This window comes from Plectropomus leopardus, chromosome 18 (assembly GCF_026936395.1).
Source record: "Plectropomus leopardus strain MGB_pleo_1.0 chromosome 18, ASM2693639v1, whole genome shotgun sequence".
Classification (NCBI taxonomy): domain Eukaryota; kingdom Metazoa; phylum Chordata; class Actinopteri; order Perciformes; family Serranidae; genus Plectropomus; species Plectropomus leopardus.
In genome coordinates this window covers 21,807,933-21,824,132 of record NC_142193.1, presented here as the reverse complement: position 1 = coordinate 21,824,132, position 16,200 = coordinate 21,807,933, and the positions used below count along the sequence as shown (strand labels likewise).

Here is a 16,200-nt window from a genome sequence, read left to right as displayed (position 1 = left end):
TTTTTTTGGAGCTTATTTTTCACCTGACCTCTGTGGGGCAGCTGCCTTGTATCATTGTTTTTAATTATAAATATAATGTTTGTTTAGTTTGTATTATATTAATTGCCATCTAGTTTTAAAATGTATTAATGGGTTTGGTTAATTTCTTAAGGGAAAAAAAAGTCAACAATCTTTGATTCCAGCGTCTTAAATGTGAGTATTTTCTTTTTTATTTGAGTTGTGAATGTGTTAAAAAAAATCTGAGGACATCATTGGGAGCTTTGGGAAACACTGACTACTATTTTTCACCATTTTTTGACAATTTGTAGGCCAAGCTAATCGATTAATTGAGAAAATAATCAACAGGTTTATTGACAGTAAAAATAACCATTAGTTGTAGCTGTGTGCACAGGTTTTCAATATTTAGATCACTAACTTCTAAACAATTCTTTCTTTGATTTTATGCTGCTAAGTAAAGAAAAAAGTAATCTGTTCCTCTTATTAAAGAAATACTTATCTATTTCACATCATTTCTGGTTAAGCTGTTTTTTTCTTTTCATTTATTGGTCTCTTAGTGGCTCGATGGTGATGCCACAAAACCACCGGGTGGTTTATCAGCGAATAGCCTCAAGAAAACACAGAAATTAAAAGTATATTATTTCCAACATGGCTGCTTATCTCACAAATTTATTGTTTTATTTATGTAGACATGAAATTACATTTATTACATTACAATACATAGTGGTTAGACATTCAAGTTAACCCTGTCATTTTTTTTGTTTTGTTTACAATAAATCATGATTTTGTACAAAAATATGAGAAATGACTGGAATTTAAAAAAAAAACCACATTTACATCAAAAATACATGTCAGAGTAAAATCCAGTTCTGACTTTACAGACAGAAATTACAAACGATGACATCTGAGCTTCTCTTCTTTCACAGAGAGCTGTGTGAAGTATTTTCATACGTCGTACCACTTTGTTAATCGGCTGTCTCGTTTTGTACCTCGTAGCAAGTCATAGACAGTGTTGTCTTAAGTGTCTTTCATTCAGACAAACACACAAGGCCTGAAGAGATGTCAGAAAACGCTGAGCTGCAAAATTGCGTCTCATGCATCACATATGCCTCAGTGGTGCAGAGACACTGTGGAGTTTCAGGTTGCTTTCTTGCAGGGTGTCATCTTTATCGTCTGATTGTGCCGCGCATGTCCTCATAAACATCATTGTTGGGGACGCGCTGTGGTTTCGACTTTGTGGTGCACAAAGTCTTGGTCTGGTGGAAACAGATATTGTTGTCAACATGTTGGAGTTGGGATTTTGACACAATAAGTAGTAAGATTGTTATTCAGCATACTTTCTGCAACTTCTCTTTACCGAAGCTTTGTTTCGGACATCGTTATCATTATCACGTCATTTCTTTGATAAATGATGACTTTTATTGATAAGTGACGTTTTAAAGAGACACATTCTACGCTTTTAAATAAAAAATACGTACACATACAGTATATACAGAGAGAGACAGACGGAGACACAGACACAGACAGACATAGAGACAGAAAGACAGTGATGGAGACAAAGACAGACACACACAGACAGAGACAGAGAGACAGGGACAGACACACACAGACAGAGACAGAGAGACAGTGACAGTGACAGTGACAGAGACAGACACAGAGATGGACACAGAGACAGTGACAGAGACACAGTGACAGCAACAAAGAGACAGTGACAGAGACAGAGAGACAGTGACAGAGACAGAGAGACAGTGAGAGACAGAGAGACAGTGACAGAGACAGAGAGACAGTGACAGAGACAGAGAGACAGTGACAGAGACAGAGAGACAGTGAGAGACAGAGAGACAGTGACAGAGACAGAGAGACAGTGACACAGACACAGTGACAGTGACAAAGAGACACAGAGACACAGAGACACAGAGACACAGAGACAGTGACAGTGACAGAGACACAGACACAGACACAGACACAGACACAGTGGCAGTGACACAGAGACACTGACAGAGAGACAGTGACAGACACACACAGACAGAGACCGAGAGAGAGACAGTAAAAGACACACACAGACACAGACAGAGAGACAGTGACAGAGACAGACACAGACACAGACACCGCCAGAGACAGACACAGAGATGGACACAGAGACAGTGACAGAGACACAGTGACAGCAACAAAGAGACAGTGACAGAGACAGAGAGACAGTGACAGAGACAGAGAGACAGTGACAGAGACAGAGAGACAGTGACAGAGACAGAGAGACAGTGAGAGACAGAGAGACAGTGAGAGACAGAGAGACAGTGACAGAGACAGAGAGACAGTGACACAGACACAGTGACAGTGACAGTGACAAAGAGACACAGAGACACAGAGACACAGAGACACAGACACAGACACAGAGGCACAGAGACACAGAGACACAGAAACAGTGACAGTGACAGAGACACAGACACAGTGGCAGTGACACAGAGACACTGACAGAGAGACAGTGACAGACACACACAGACAGAGACCGAGAGAGAGACAGTAAAAGACACACACAGACACAGACAGAGAGACAGTGACAGAGACAGACACAGACACAGACACCGCCAGAGACAGACACAGAGATGGACACAGAGACAGTGACAAAGAGACAATGACAGAGAGACTGTGACATTGATACAGGGACAGTGACAGAGACAGAGAGACAGTGACAGAGACAGAGAGACAGTGAGAGACAGAGAGACAGTGACAGAGACAGAGAGACAGTGACACAGACACAGTGACAGAGACAGAGTGACAGACAGAGAGACAGTGACACAGACAAAGAGACAGAGAGACAGAGAGACAGTGACACAGACACAGTGACAGTGACAAAGAGACACAGACAGTGACAGAGACAGTGACAGTGACACAGAGACACAGAGACACAGAGACAGTGACACAGACACAGTGACACAGACACAGTGACAGAGACACAAAGACACAGACACAGACACAGACACAGACACAGACACAGTGGCAGTGACACAGAGACAGTGACAGAGAGACAGTGACAGACACACACAGACAGAGACCGAGAGAGAGACAGAAAAAGACACACACAGACACAGACAGAGAGACAGTGACAGAGACAGACACAGACACAGACACAGACACCGCCAGAGACAGACACAGAGATGGACACAGAGACAGTGACAGAGACACAGTGACAGTGACAAAGACAGAGAGACTGTGACATTGATACAGGGACAGTGACAGAGACAGAGAGACAGTGACAGAGACAGAGAGACAGTAACAGAGACAGTGACAGAGAGACAGAGAGACAGTGACACAGACAAAGAGACAGAGAGACAGAGAGACAGTGACACAGACACAGTGACAGTGACAAAGAGACACAGAGACACAGACAGAGACAGTGACAGTGACAGTGACACAGAGACACAGAGACACAGAGACAGTGACACAGACACAGTGACAGAGACACAAAGACACAGAGACACAGTGACACAGAGACACTGACAGAGAGACAGTGACAGACACACACAGACAGAGACCGAGAGAGAGACAGTAAAAGACACACACAGACACAGACAGAGAGACAGTGACAGAGACAGACACAGACGCAGACACCGCCAGAGACAGACACAAAGATGGACACAGAGACAGTGACAGAGACACAGTGACAGTGACAAAGAGACAAAGACAGAGAGACAGTGACATTGATACAGGGACAGTGACAGAGACAGAGAGACAGTGACAGAGACAGAGAGACAGTAACAGAGACAGTGACAGAGAGACAGAGAGACAGTGACACAGACAAAGAGACAGAGAGACAGAGAGACAGTGACACAGACACAGACACAGTGACAGTGACAAAGAGACACAGAGACACAGAGACACAGAGACACAGACAGTGACAGTGACAGTGACACAGAGACACAGAGACACAGACACAGTGACAGAGACAGAGACACAAAGACACAGAGACACAGTGACACAGTGACACAGAGACACTGACAGAGAGACAGTGACAGAGGCAGAGGGACAGACAGATAGATACAGATAAAATGAGAATTGTCAGTATAACGCGATAAAAACGTAAGCACACACACTGCAGCCTCTGTGACCACACAGACGAATCAATACCTCACAGGGAAAATGAAAAGTGTGAAAAGTGACTCTCACAACAAACATTTAACTCTGTGTGTTTGTTGGACGAGGACGGTTGACAACAACAGGAAAATGGAAACAACCCCCGTGATTCCATCAGGGTTTGTGAGTCGTATAACTGAGATCAATCGAATGAAGAAATGTGCGCACACACACACACACGCGCACACACACACACACACACACACACACACACACACACACACACACACACACACCACATGGGTACCTTGATGATCCATATGAGGAAGCATATGAAGACGCCAAGCAGCACGGCAGCACAGATCACAACAGTCACCAGGAGCAGATAATCACTGGATGGGTCACATGTCTTTGATGAATCTGTTATTAATGGACAGTGTGTGTGTTCAGCAAACTGTGCAAGTTTTGTGTTTCCCTTATTTTCATCACCGATATGCAGTAATATTATTGCCTTTGGGAAGTGTTGGGGGAGTAGTGAATAACAACAGTATTTAAAACAAGCAGTTTAACTTCATTTTGCAGTAGCTTGCTAGTAGTTTAACAACCTTCATATCTGCATTGCAATTCAAGAAATGTATTATTATTCTTATTTTAATTATTAATTAATTAATTTATTTTGTGGTTAACTACTGAAACTACAAGCAGTTTCTGGCTATAAAAGGGAAAGACTTATTCTTATTTAAATTTGATTTACTATACTTCTCTGATGAACTTGAACCTCCGTTGACCACATTTAGTCACAAGTATTGACTATTGCTATAAACAAGATTTAATTTGCACGTTGCTTAAGGGACTTTCCATATGAAATGAAGTTCTTCCAATTTCCCCATACAATTTTGCTTTAGCAAAATTAGAAATACTTTTCTCACACTTATATACTTAAACAAAATTCTTTTTTTTGTATATAAATATACTTAAATCTTCATTAAGTGTGAAACTTTTTAATTTATCCTTTATTTAAATTAGGTAGTCATTATAGTGGAGTCAAAAACAGTTAATAGAAAGCATGGGTATTATTGCAATCCAGTGGTGGAATGTTACTAAGTACATTTACTCAAGTACTATTACTTTGAAACTTGACATTAATCTCTCTGATAAAACTTAATTTTACTTGAGTAAAATTTTCAATGCAGGACTTTAACTTGTAACAATGTTTTCATAGTTTGCTATTGGTACTTTTACTTAAATAAAGGATCTGAAAACCTCCTCCAGAACTGTTTCTATCAAATACGTCAATTTAGCGTCCATCAGACATTTTGCAGTAGTATGTAAAGTAAAATATGTACAATATTATATTCGCTCTCTGGACTGAATGCAAATAGTCATTCTTTACTGGCATGTGAATGGACACAAAAAGATGAGACTCACCTGTCACCACCAGGAGCACAGACCCCGAGCCTTTCGTGTTTACGTTTTTACTGGACTTCACGTCAAGCTTTATGTACACGCACCAGTATGGTCCAGTGTCCTCGGAGGTCAGGTTTTTGATGAGAATGTCCACATTGGGGAATCGTTCATTTACCTGAAGCCTGTCTTGGATTTCTTTAGCAATGGTCGATTTTCGTGAGCTGCCATCTATGAACAAAACTCGTTGTTCCTCGTTGAGACCCTTCTGCAGAGCCAGGTACTCTTCACCTGCTGCAGAGGGTCTGCACTGGATCGTGATGGCTTCACCGAAATTTCTCCATTGCACTCCACTGCTTTCTACAAAGACAGATACAACAAAAACAGTTTAATGTCCTTTTGCTGGAGCTTTAAGAATTCATTTACATTTATTACCATTTTTTTCTTATGCGTTATCCATGTAATCTGTCTTACCTGGGCCGCTTAGGGCTGTGCAGGAGAGACAAAGGATGCCTGCGAGCTTCAACCACACAGCGGACATGCTGACAGTGACTGTCACACAAAGGTTCACCTGAACTCTATCGCATCAGAAGGAAATGTGCATGTGTTTTCACCCACAGTACCAAATGCAACTACGAACAGCAACATGTGACCTACATTATGGTGTTTGATGTGAGCAGAGAGCGTGACAGTGTAACCAGACAGTCAGCTTAAATACACTTCACTGCAGGATTTGCAGACTCCTAAACATCAACTCTTCTCTGAGGTCATACAGCTCGTGCAATAAGTGGAGATGAACATTAGACTGTTGTTCTCCCTCTCTAAAGTAAGATACTATCAGTCAGTGATATGTTGCAAGCTCTTTCTTAACCATTGTGCTTGAAAACCATTTAGTTATATTGTAACAGGAAGGAACCTTTTGATTTTTTTTAATCTTTACACAGACTGTGTATTGATAAACATAACAATATACTGTAAACTGTAAAAATTTTTGACTGCACATTTGCAATAAATTACTAGCCACTCCTGTAGAATTACTATATTTAACTGTAACGTATAGGCTGAAGCCCATTACATATGTTTTAAAGATGAGCCTTGTAAAATAAAATAAAATAAAATAAAATAAAATAAAATAATAAAATAAAATAAAATAAAATAAAATAAAATAAAATAAAATAAAATAAAATAAAATAAAATTAAACAAAATAAAATAAAATAAAATAAAAGGGGTATCTGGTTGCTCAGCTGGTAAAGCAGGTGCCTGGTGTACAGAGGCTGTGTCCTCGCTGCAGCGGCTGTGGTTCTGAGTCCAGCTTTGCTGCATGTCATCTTTTCTCTGTCTCCCTCTTTCATGCTAGGTCTGTCCTATCAAATAACGGCACTGAAAAAACCCGAAAATTATATCTAAAATAAAATAAAATAATTACTATATTTTTGTGTACTTTTAGCCACTTTGCATGTTTTACCAGTTTATGAGAATTTAATCGTCTTGTTTTTGTACTGTACTTTGGACAGCTTTTGCTTTTTCATTTTCTCTTACTCTAATGCTCTTCACATACACTGCACTTAAAAAATAAATATTTTCTTCGCCATATATACCCCTAACCAGCAAAGTACAATTTTTGTAGAAACACACAATAAACAAATGTAAAAGTTGATTGTGTATTTTAGAGTAGTTAACAATTGCATAGGAATACTAAAACTATATTAAAAAAAGTTAAAAAATATAGTATATGTTTAACTGACATGTACATTTGATTATATTTACATTTATTATATTACTAAACTTATTAGTATCTAAGTAATATTATATAACTTATAGTATATTCATTTAAAAAATTATGCATAACTGACACTTTTTAAAAATCTAATATACCTCCTGCAAAACTCTTAAGTACCCCTACTAGGGGTACCCGTGATCCAGTCTGAAAAACATATGTATTACCAGATATAAACATAAAATAACACTCAGTTTTACAGAAGGAATTCAAAGTGTCCATCTCTGTAGACAGAGACTAGAAAGTATCACATTAACTGAGACTCTTCAAAGCTTTCTGATTCATTATTCAACACATTAATTACCACAAGACACATTTTTGATTGTTAGACATTATACATGTAATTAGTCTTACCTGGGACGCTCAGGGCTGTGCAGGACAGACAGACGACGGGGAGCTTTAACCAGACAGCAAACATGCTGACATAAAAGTTTCACATCAAATTTTAGAGAAATTAGAGGAAGCATGAAAAAATGTTTTCACTTTTGCCTCATGGTTCTTGACCAAAAGTCTAACAACAACAACAACAACAACAACAACAACATGTGAAATTCACATGTGTGAGATTAAGAAACTAAAATGGGAAATGCAGACAGACAGTCTATCAACTTAAAGATGGACTTGAAACTGTCTGAGCTGGTCACTATTATGGGGCAATTTAAGCCACTTTTAAAAGGTCGATGAAATAGCACTCTGGGTCAATGTGACTGCTACTCTGATGTTAACTCAAATTGAGAAATGAACATTTTAATGTATCTGATTTTTCTGTTTTGCATTTTAACTGGAGGTTGTGCCCCCTCTTTGTATTGTGTGACAGTTGTATTTGTTTGTCTCTATTTATTGTTGTAACCATGTTTTAAGCTGCCAGGTTACTCTTGGAAAAGAGATTTTAAATCTCAGTGAGTCTTTTACCTGGTTAAATAAAGGATATATATAAACACTAAACTGCAATGTGTGATTGGCAGCTCTAATTTCAACTAGTGACTACAATAATCTCATAAACACATATAACACACACACAAACACATATATACGTACAAAAAAAAAAACCAGGTCACATTACTCAAACTGAAAAGGGAAGTCGAACACCAGAATCAGACACAAGGAAATGCATTATTATGTTTTTGATGTTGAACAACAGGGATATGGTGTCAGTGCATACTCCTCACCGAAAGTAGGTCAAAAGTTTATTGTCAGCAGAGAGAGGGTGGGCGGCCTCTGTTTAACAGTGTTTGTATTGCCCTCTAGTGGAAGAAACACAAACACGCCTGAGAGTTAACCATTTGGAAGAAATATACTGTAGTTTTATGCTTAAAGGAACAGATTATATACAGGATAAAGGGCTAACACTTAACTTTAATCCATACATTTAGCATTTTTTATGAAAATAGTTGAGTAACAATTTGCAAAAGAAGGCCAGGAGGGACCCCTGACACTTCGGGCCCCTGGGCCTGTGCTTGATAGTCCTATTCAATAATCCATCCATTATCCTGAAGCTGCTGGCCTTCGTAACATTACAATCATGGCACGACCACTGGGCAGGTTAAATATACAAGAAAATTACCAGAAAATTAAAAAACAACACACAGAAAAAACACAAAACAAAACAAAAAAATGGAGGGAAGTAAAAAAAAAAAAGTTGAAGTAATGACCTGAAAAAATATCTTTAAAATTATAATACTTCTATAACATAATTTTAAATATTTTATCTAATAATTTACCATTAATAATTAATCAGTTTCATAATTTAAAAATCCATATGGATAATTATTAAGTATAGTTTTCTGGACATTTACAAATATTTTTGTAAATCCACTAATTTCTTGTCATTTTCTCTCGTCGATCCAGGTTTGAAGGGGTTAAATGATTGTGCAGTAAGGCAGATGTTTTTAATGCACTTTATCCAGTGTGTCATTTAATGTTGCTGCTCATTTCCCTACAGAGGCTTTTTTAAATTTTATTTATTTTTATCTACACTGTTCTTATATTTTGAATTTTATTTTTACCCATTTTAAAATTATTTTATGATTTTTTTGTATGGACAGCATACAACTGTATTTAATGTATAATGTGCTTTATAAGTGAGTGGCTTTATTTTAGTCTTTTATAATGGTATAGCAATAAAGAATTCTTTAATATATATTAAAACAGTCATTTACCAACTGCTGACAAGGTTTTACAGTCTTATGTTTGAGGCGATGACCATTTGAAGCTGAAATGACCTCAACAAGCTCCATTAAGCTGTCACTGTCCTGGGAGAATTGTAAAGTCAACATCAATAACATCAATAAAAGCTTTCACAGTCTTTGGAGATAAATTTAAAAAAAATAGCAAACAGCTACCGCGTGCTCTCTCTGCTTCCCTCTGGGACAGATTATAAAAAGTCCCTGTCCGTCCCACTGCTCTCCCCTCCATCACTTCCCCTCCTCCAGTCTCATCCGGTTAAGGAGGCACAATGTGAGCCAGAGCAGACAGGGCTTTTACGCTCCCCTTGTCGCTACGGAAACGGGCCTGTCCATTTGCCAACCAGTGCTTCCTGTTTGGGGCTTCTGGAGGGTGGGAAGGGTTTATATTTTTGAGAGTGAAAGACAATCAGGAGGCTCTGTCTGAGAGGACAGGAAGACAATGATGATATGAAGATTATTGGATTGTTTCTTGACGTAAAAAACATTATTTTGGTTGTGGATTTATTCTTTCAGGAGAGAAGTAATGCTCTCCTCTGCATGGTGTTATGAAACCTGCAACATATTTATAGTGTATTTCCTCCTAAAACTCTCCTTTCTCCTCCTGCCTGTAGTTGCTGAGTCAGTGCACAATGACTGAATGGGAGTATTGATTGCCTGACTGCTTGCCATGTCACTCAGAGATGACTCACCTCGTTTCCTCCATTCATTTCCACACTCTTCCCCCTCTTCGGAGATCTGCCGGCCTCATCTGGAGCACACATGGTATAATGGGTCCTGTCGATATATTGAAGTTGCAAATGAGCGAGGGGTGCTTACACATTCATCACATCAGTTAAATAACTTGGCATATGGCTGTGGGGGAGGAAAATGGTAATCTGCCGTCTCTCTAGAAAGATTAGGAGGATGATCAAGGGGGGATAGACAAGAGAGTCTGTTTCTAATGTGGTTTTACTGATTAGCTGTTGACTGGGACAAAAGAGCAAACTAGAGAAGCTCAGTCAGCAGAATAAAATGTTGGAGTTTTGCATTTCTTACAAACACAAAACATATTACAAACACAAAAAATACTGAAATGGTGGATTTTTACTCTGCATGCACCCATAAACCATAAGCAAAATAATGATAATAATAATAAAAGATTAAGATAATTTATGGGGTTTTGTTTCTGTCCATTACAAAGGGTAACGAATCTTAATGCAGAAATGACCTAATTGTAATAATTACAATAAATGACAAAACAAAAAACTTGAGTTTATTTAATTTTCATGACTGGTTATGAACTTATAAAAAGTTACATATCAAGATGACAAAAATACTAGGAGCTAGACAATAGATGAGAAGAGCAGAAAGAAAAGTCTACACTCTAGATTACCACATTACCACATACAATTACCACATTTGCTCTTCATCAGATGGATATGCAGACTTGGTTATGAACTAAAATTAATCCATAAAGTGATGTTTTAAAACACATTGCATGTACATTCTGTATTGTATTTGTCATCATGACTTAAAATATTTATATTTTATATCAAGTATTTCAACAAAACAGTGTTGCAAATCTCTTGAGGTTAATATTCGGTGAACATAATCAATAAGATGCCTTATAAAGCTGATTGCATCATTAAAAAATCAAATCAAAACAGTCTCTCCGTGTTTAAAAAGTATTTTCTGGTGACATTCACCAGATTTTTCAGATTTTTTTGAAAAATCCAGATCTTTCATGTGATAATTTGACATGTATAAGTAATATAATATCTCATGTTTACTTTAAAATAGAGTTTAAACACAAACTGTTTATTGCAACAACATGATTAACAGATTAAAATGTGCCTTACTATTCCTCCTTTTCTCAGTCTGCCATACTTGCAAAAAAGGGGCGCGGCTCTACTGCCGTCCCTTTTATATGATGTTTAACTCTGTGATTGGCTCACAGACATCCCATCACATGAGTCTGTGCATTTGAGTAGAGTTAGACGACAATAATCAGAGATCTAGACATCCTAGAAAAGTTATCTCCATTGGAAAAGACAGGAGGTCTGAATGGATTCATTCGTTGCATTCTGGGGATTTTTTTTTGCTCTAAATTGTACCGTTTCTGAAAAAAAAAAGAAGAGGAGTGCAAATGTGTTTTCTTCCACTGCTATTGACATGTTTTTATTGTGGGAGATAGTGGCCAGAAATGGACATGTTAAGGAGAGTTTGGGACATTTTCAGTTATGTTTGTAGGAACCAAAACAGGTTGTTTTTTTTTTGTTTTTTAACATATTTAGGACATTTCCAGCTGTGTTTGCCACAGCCAAACTCAATATTTTTTAAGCTTAACATGAGTTGCTCCTAACACGAACGAAGCACGAAGCATCAAAACAATAAAATAAAAATGTAAAGAAACTAAGAGTTTCAACATACCTGATAAATACATATATAACAATCTGTGGTTTGCAGAAACGTACAATGCCAACATTAATTCTGGTGATTGGGTTGACTAAAAGAGATCGTATACCAAATCTTTTAAAATCAAAATTAATGCCAGGTATTATTATTGACTAGGGCTGGGCAATATAAACATATATTATAATATAAAAAATGTAACATCATATCGAGATATAATCGTATATCGTATATATATCGTCTTAGATATTTGATATTGTGATATCATGATATGGAATAATGGTATTTTTTTCCCTGATTTTAAAGGTTACAGTTAAGTGATGTACTTTTCTCAACTTATCAGACAGTTCTACTTCTTTTTATACTTCACTTTACCAAGTTAGCCATGTTATCTACATCACTTATGATTATTGCTCAAAAATATAATTATGTTAATATTATGGTCATTCCTACAATATTGTCATATCAAAGAGGGAATTTGTTAAGAAAAACGATTGTAATGTTCGATTCTGTCTCCCAGCTTTTGGCATTAATGAGGTGCTTTTGAGGAGATTTAAAAACATTGATACATATATTACGTATCAGGACAAATCCAAAAATTATCGCAATGTAATTTGCAGCCCGTATCGCCCAGCCCTATTATTCACTTTCTTCTTATTTCTGCATATTTCCAAAGGTCAAATACACATCAGAAAAAGTGTAAAGCATCACACAGCCAGGCTCACACTGAGTCTTAAGTTATAATAAAAGGCACAGGACTTCCTCCGCGTGTACAGCATTTACCGAAAACAGGTCTTCATTGACTGCCCTCCAACAACTTGGCATTTCTCCAGGGCAGGAAGTTCTTTTCCTGATCTAAACTGACCTCTGCATGCCTTTCACAGCAGATGAGGGCTTAAACACCGCAGTGCCTCAGCACTCTTCATCTACTGCTACTCCAGATTTGACTCTTAACCCTTTGAAACCTGAGAAAATGATGTAATTCCTTTCAAAATCTTAGGGGAAAAAAGGCAATGAGCAGCTTGATAAGAAATGTTCCACAAAGGGCGAGAAATTGGAAGATTTAGAAAATTATTTTAAAAAGCTAGGGAAAAAACTATATTCATAATGATCATAATTGCATATTCAAAAACATGATATAGATTTATTATGCATTTTATTCATACATTTTAGGCACTCCATGTTTGTTTATTTAAATTTGATTTACTTATTTTTAAACTAATTTTCAGGTCATTTTCATGCACTTTATTCTAATTTATTCTATCTATTTATTCTATTTCCTGCTAATTTGTGAGTCATTTTGTCTTTCATTGCCCATTGCCTTTTTGCCATGTTTTTGAAAGAAATCAAGCCAATTTGCTCAAGTTTCAAAGGATTAAGGAGTTCAGACATATGATGCATGCACAATATATTAGAGGGACACTGTTTGGTGAAGCTCACAGCTCACAGCATGAAGGCTTACAGAAAAATACTAAACTCAGATGGTCAGGGTCTGCACGACCTGTCAAATTACCCACCTCTGTCGTTCCCTGTTATTTCTAAAGAGAGTGTTACAGCTGCTGAAAGATCCTTCAGCTTCACAGTGAGAGGCTTTCAAGAGCCAACAATACACAGCCCTTCAAATCAAAGTCATGGACTCAAGATGAGATGACTGTGTTATATGTGTAATCAGAAGTGATCTTTTTGTTCTGTGAGCCGCCTTTTGCATTTCACACCAAAAAAGAGTGAGGGGTAGGCGAGTGAATACAGCTGAAGATTGTCTTTTAGTGTTGAGATTCCTGTTAGCTGCATAAAGTTCACTTGTTTAAGGACTGAACTGAGGTTCTGAGAATTTAAGACAATAAGGTTTTATCTCACACAGGCTCCACCCACAACTGGACCCTATAAGTTGTACTCTCCAATCACAAGCACGCATTCGCCCCGAAATAGGCATAAAGGTAGGTGGTCAACCAGGACGTGCGTACCTGAATAGGTTCAGAGCCCACTGTACACAGGGAGGCATTAGGATGCCATCACACATGCTTTTTCTTGACGATTCGCCTGCTGTCTATTGCTTTTCTTACAACCCCTGTAAGGTCAGGCCCTGGCTCCGCCCAGTTTGGCTGCACGTCATCCGTTAGCTTGGCTGAGACAGCTTAGGTTAGTGGTGCACAAACTAAAACTACGAATGTAAAATACGCCTAATGGAAACATGTCAATTTGGGGAAAAAACTCCTATTTATAGCAATAAAAGTTTTTACGCTGGCATGAGGTGGTATTTCAGGTGATTCAAAAAAGCCATATTTTGCTGCTTTTATAGGTCACATGACGCTAAGGCCATGTGCTTGTCAGTAGGAACTGTCTCCCTCAGGCGTGATGCAGCAGGCTCTGAAAGAGGTGTTATTGCATCGCATAACTCTTCAAAAGTTTTGAATCCACAATACCTCTGTGAAATTGTGAACTATCACCCCCGAGAAATCCGTCACAGGGGACCACACCCACTTATAAGAGAAGAGCTTGCCTTTCCATTATGACTCACATCACACTCCTACATCGCCTTCAAATGGAAATAATGACGGATGGTGCGATGGCTGCAATAGAAATAAACCTGCTGATGCTTTGAAGATCCATCGCCATACTTTTTGGGATGTTGGCTTTTAATTGAACTTAAACTATTTGTTTATCGCCTATCTATTTGCACAATTTAGTTTGTTTTATTGTTGTACTAGATGGTATATTGTTTTATTTATAACGTTTTTATCTATTATTATTTGTGGTGATATCCTTTGATCTACTATTTAGAGAATTTTATATTTTTATTTATTAATATTACATTTTTTTAAAAAACGTTTTATCAATAGGTTTTATTATTGCATAAAGCACTTTGTGTTACAGGTTTTTTTTAATATATTCTTTATTTAGTAGTTTTAGAAAATCATACATACCATATAACAACATAAATATTATATGTACGCAATCAAGAAAGAAAATAAAATAAAAAAGACAGTAATAATGTGTTACAGTTTTGCTTGTATGAAAAGTGCTATACAAATAAAGTCTGACTGATTGATTTATGCTATGTCGTGCTTCAACAGTTGAGTTAGATGCATGATTACACCAACTATGAGGGCGGGAGAACATCTCTTCTCAAATTTGACAGTCCTGAATTGTAACTGAAAATGTTCATTAAAGGCATACCATGCAGGAACTGTCAGTTACTGCTTGTAATCAGTATCACGAGTGAAAGTCAACTCAGATTCAATCTCATTCTGTATGTTTGTGTTTTTTTGGTGCAGTGTCTGCAATTTTTCTTTCTCTTGAATGCGTGCCGCTTACAGTCTGGCAGCTGGTCTGCAGCCTTTAATAAAGTCCTGACATCATCTGTGCATTGTGCCAACAAACATCCCAAACACAGCAAAACTGAAGAAATTAAGAAAATGCAGGCAGAGGACAGAGTCTCTGCAGATAGATTCACCGCCTCACACCTCTAGTGGGTCAACACTTTTGTACAAGTACATTTTTGGGGGGGGAAACCCTTGCAGGGTCTATAACTTTAGGTACCTAGTCATGTAATCAAATAGAAGAAAAAAATAGTTTATCATTTAACATCCACCATCATTTGCGTAGTTACTGATGACATATAAGAACTTAAACTTTTATCTATATGTTCTCTGAACACGTGAGACCGTGAAAAGAGCAAATATTGAGTCTGATTTGTCAAAGAAATACAGGGGCAGGTTTGGAAAAATTGGTGTTCTGAATCCCCTTTGTATGCTCCTAATGGTGCTCAGGAAGGCCAAAAAGCACAAGCATTTCCAAATAAAGGCATCTTTGAGGAGTGCTGTTAAAGGTTGTTTCATAAGTAACAATTTGCATGAATCACTTCACCTTCTGAATCTGACTTTTGTTCTAAAAATTCTGAGATTTTCAACAAAACGTTACGCCTATCTTAAGAAACACTGTAATGAGAGCCAAATATCCAGCATATGATGTCATGAAAGACATGCAGTTTCTGTTTTGGCAGAATCGGAGGAGGCTTTCGTGATTACTTTGGCTGGGCAGACTTCCAGCCACAGAGCCTGTCTCTGCTCTCGACGGCCGCAGTCTTCAGGCTCCATCTCACCGAACATAAATAATATTCAGCTCCGAGTGTTGAGCCATTTATGCACATGAAAACTGAGGAGAGAATCAACATTAAAGCTGATTTTAAAAGGGTTTTTACAGCTTATGGAAGGCTAGGTTTAAGATTTTTAAAGGCTTTTTTTTCTGCCACTTAAAGTTAAATTTAAAACCGATTTTTCAATAACCAAAGTTAAAAGGAAAAAAAACATGAACCCACGTCAAAAATTTATTAGAGACAATTTTGCCCAAATATTAACTTAAAATTATAACAT

General features: G+C 37.6%; 1 protein-coding gene across 2 annotated transcripts; it reads right to left on the bottom strand.

Annotated features, from left to right (window-relative positions):
* Positions 1–648: 648 nt before the first annotated feature.
* On the bottom strand, positions 649–11,316 carry LOC121957038 (uncharacterized). Of its 2 annotated transcripts, XM_088069253.1 has the most exons (7): positions 11,275–11,290; positions 10,126–10,210; positions 7,605–7,669; positions 5,947–6,050; positions 5,497–5,832; positions 4,376–4,488; positions 649–1,253 (listed from the first exon to the last, which is right to left on the bottom strand). In XM_088069253.1, the coding sequence occupies exons 2-7, from the start codon at positions 10,195–10,197 to the stop codon at positions 1,164–1,166; spliced, it is 780 nt and encodes a 259-aa protein (XP_087925379.1). In that variant the 5' UTR covers positions 10,198–10,210; positions 11,275–11,290; the 3' UTR covers positions 649–1,163. The 2 variants fall into 2 exon arrangements, with proteins under 2 accessions (XP_087925379.1, XP_087925380.1); XM_088069254.1 differs by lacking the exon at positions 7,605–7,669 and having other exon boundaries at positions 11,275–11,316.
* Between the last annotated feature and the right edge of the window lie 4,884 nt (positions 11,317–16,200).

Bases quoted from the DNA above. Each gene is read 5' to 3' on its own strand.
- LOC121957038 (XM_088069253.1), bottom strand. From the start codon at position 10,197: ATGTGTGCTCCAGATGAGGCCGGCAGATCTCCGAAGAGGGGGAAGAGT. The intron at 4,489-5,496 runs GTGAGTCTCATC...CATTAATAACAG, and splicing joins TGTGCTCCTGGTGGTGACAG to ATTCATCAAAGACATGTGAC. The intron at 1,254-4,375 runs GTACCCATGTGG...TGTTTCCACCAG, and splicing joins TCCTCATATGGATCATCAAG to ACCAAGACTTTGTGCACCAC.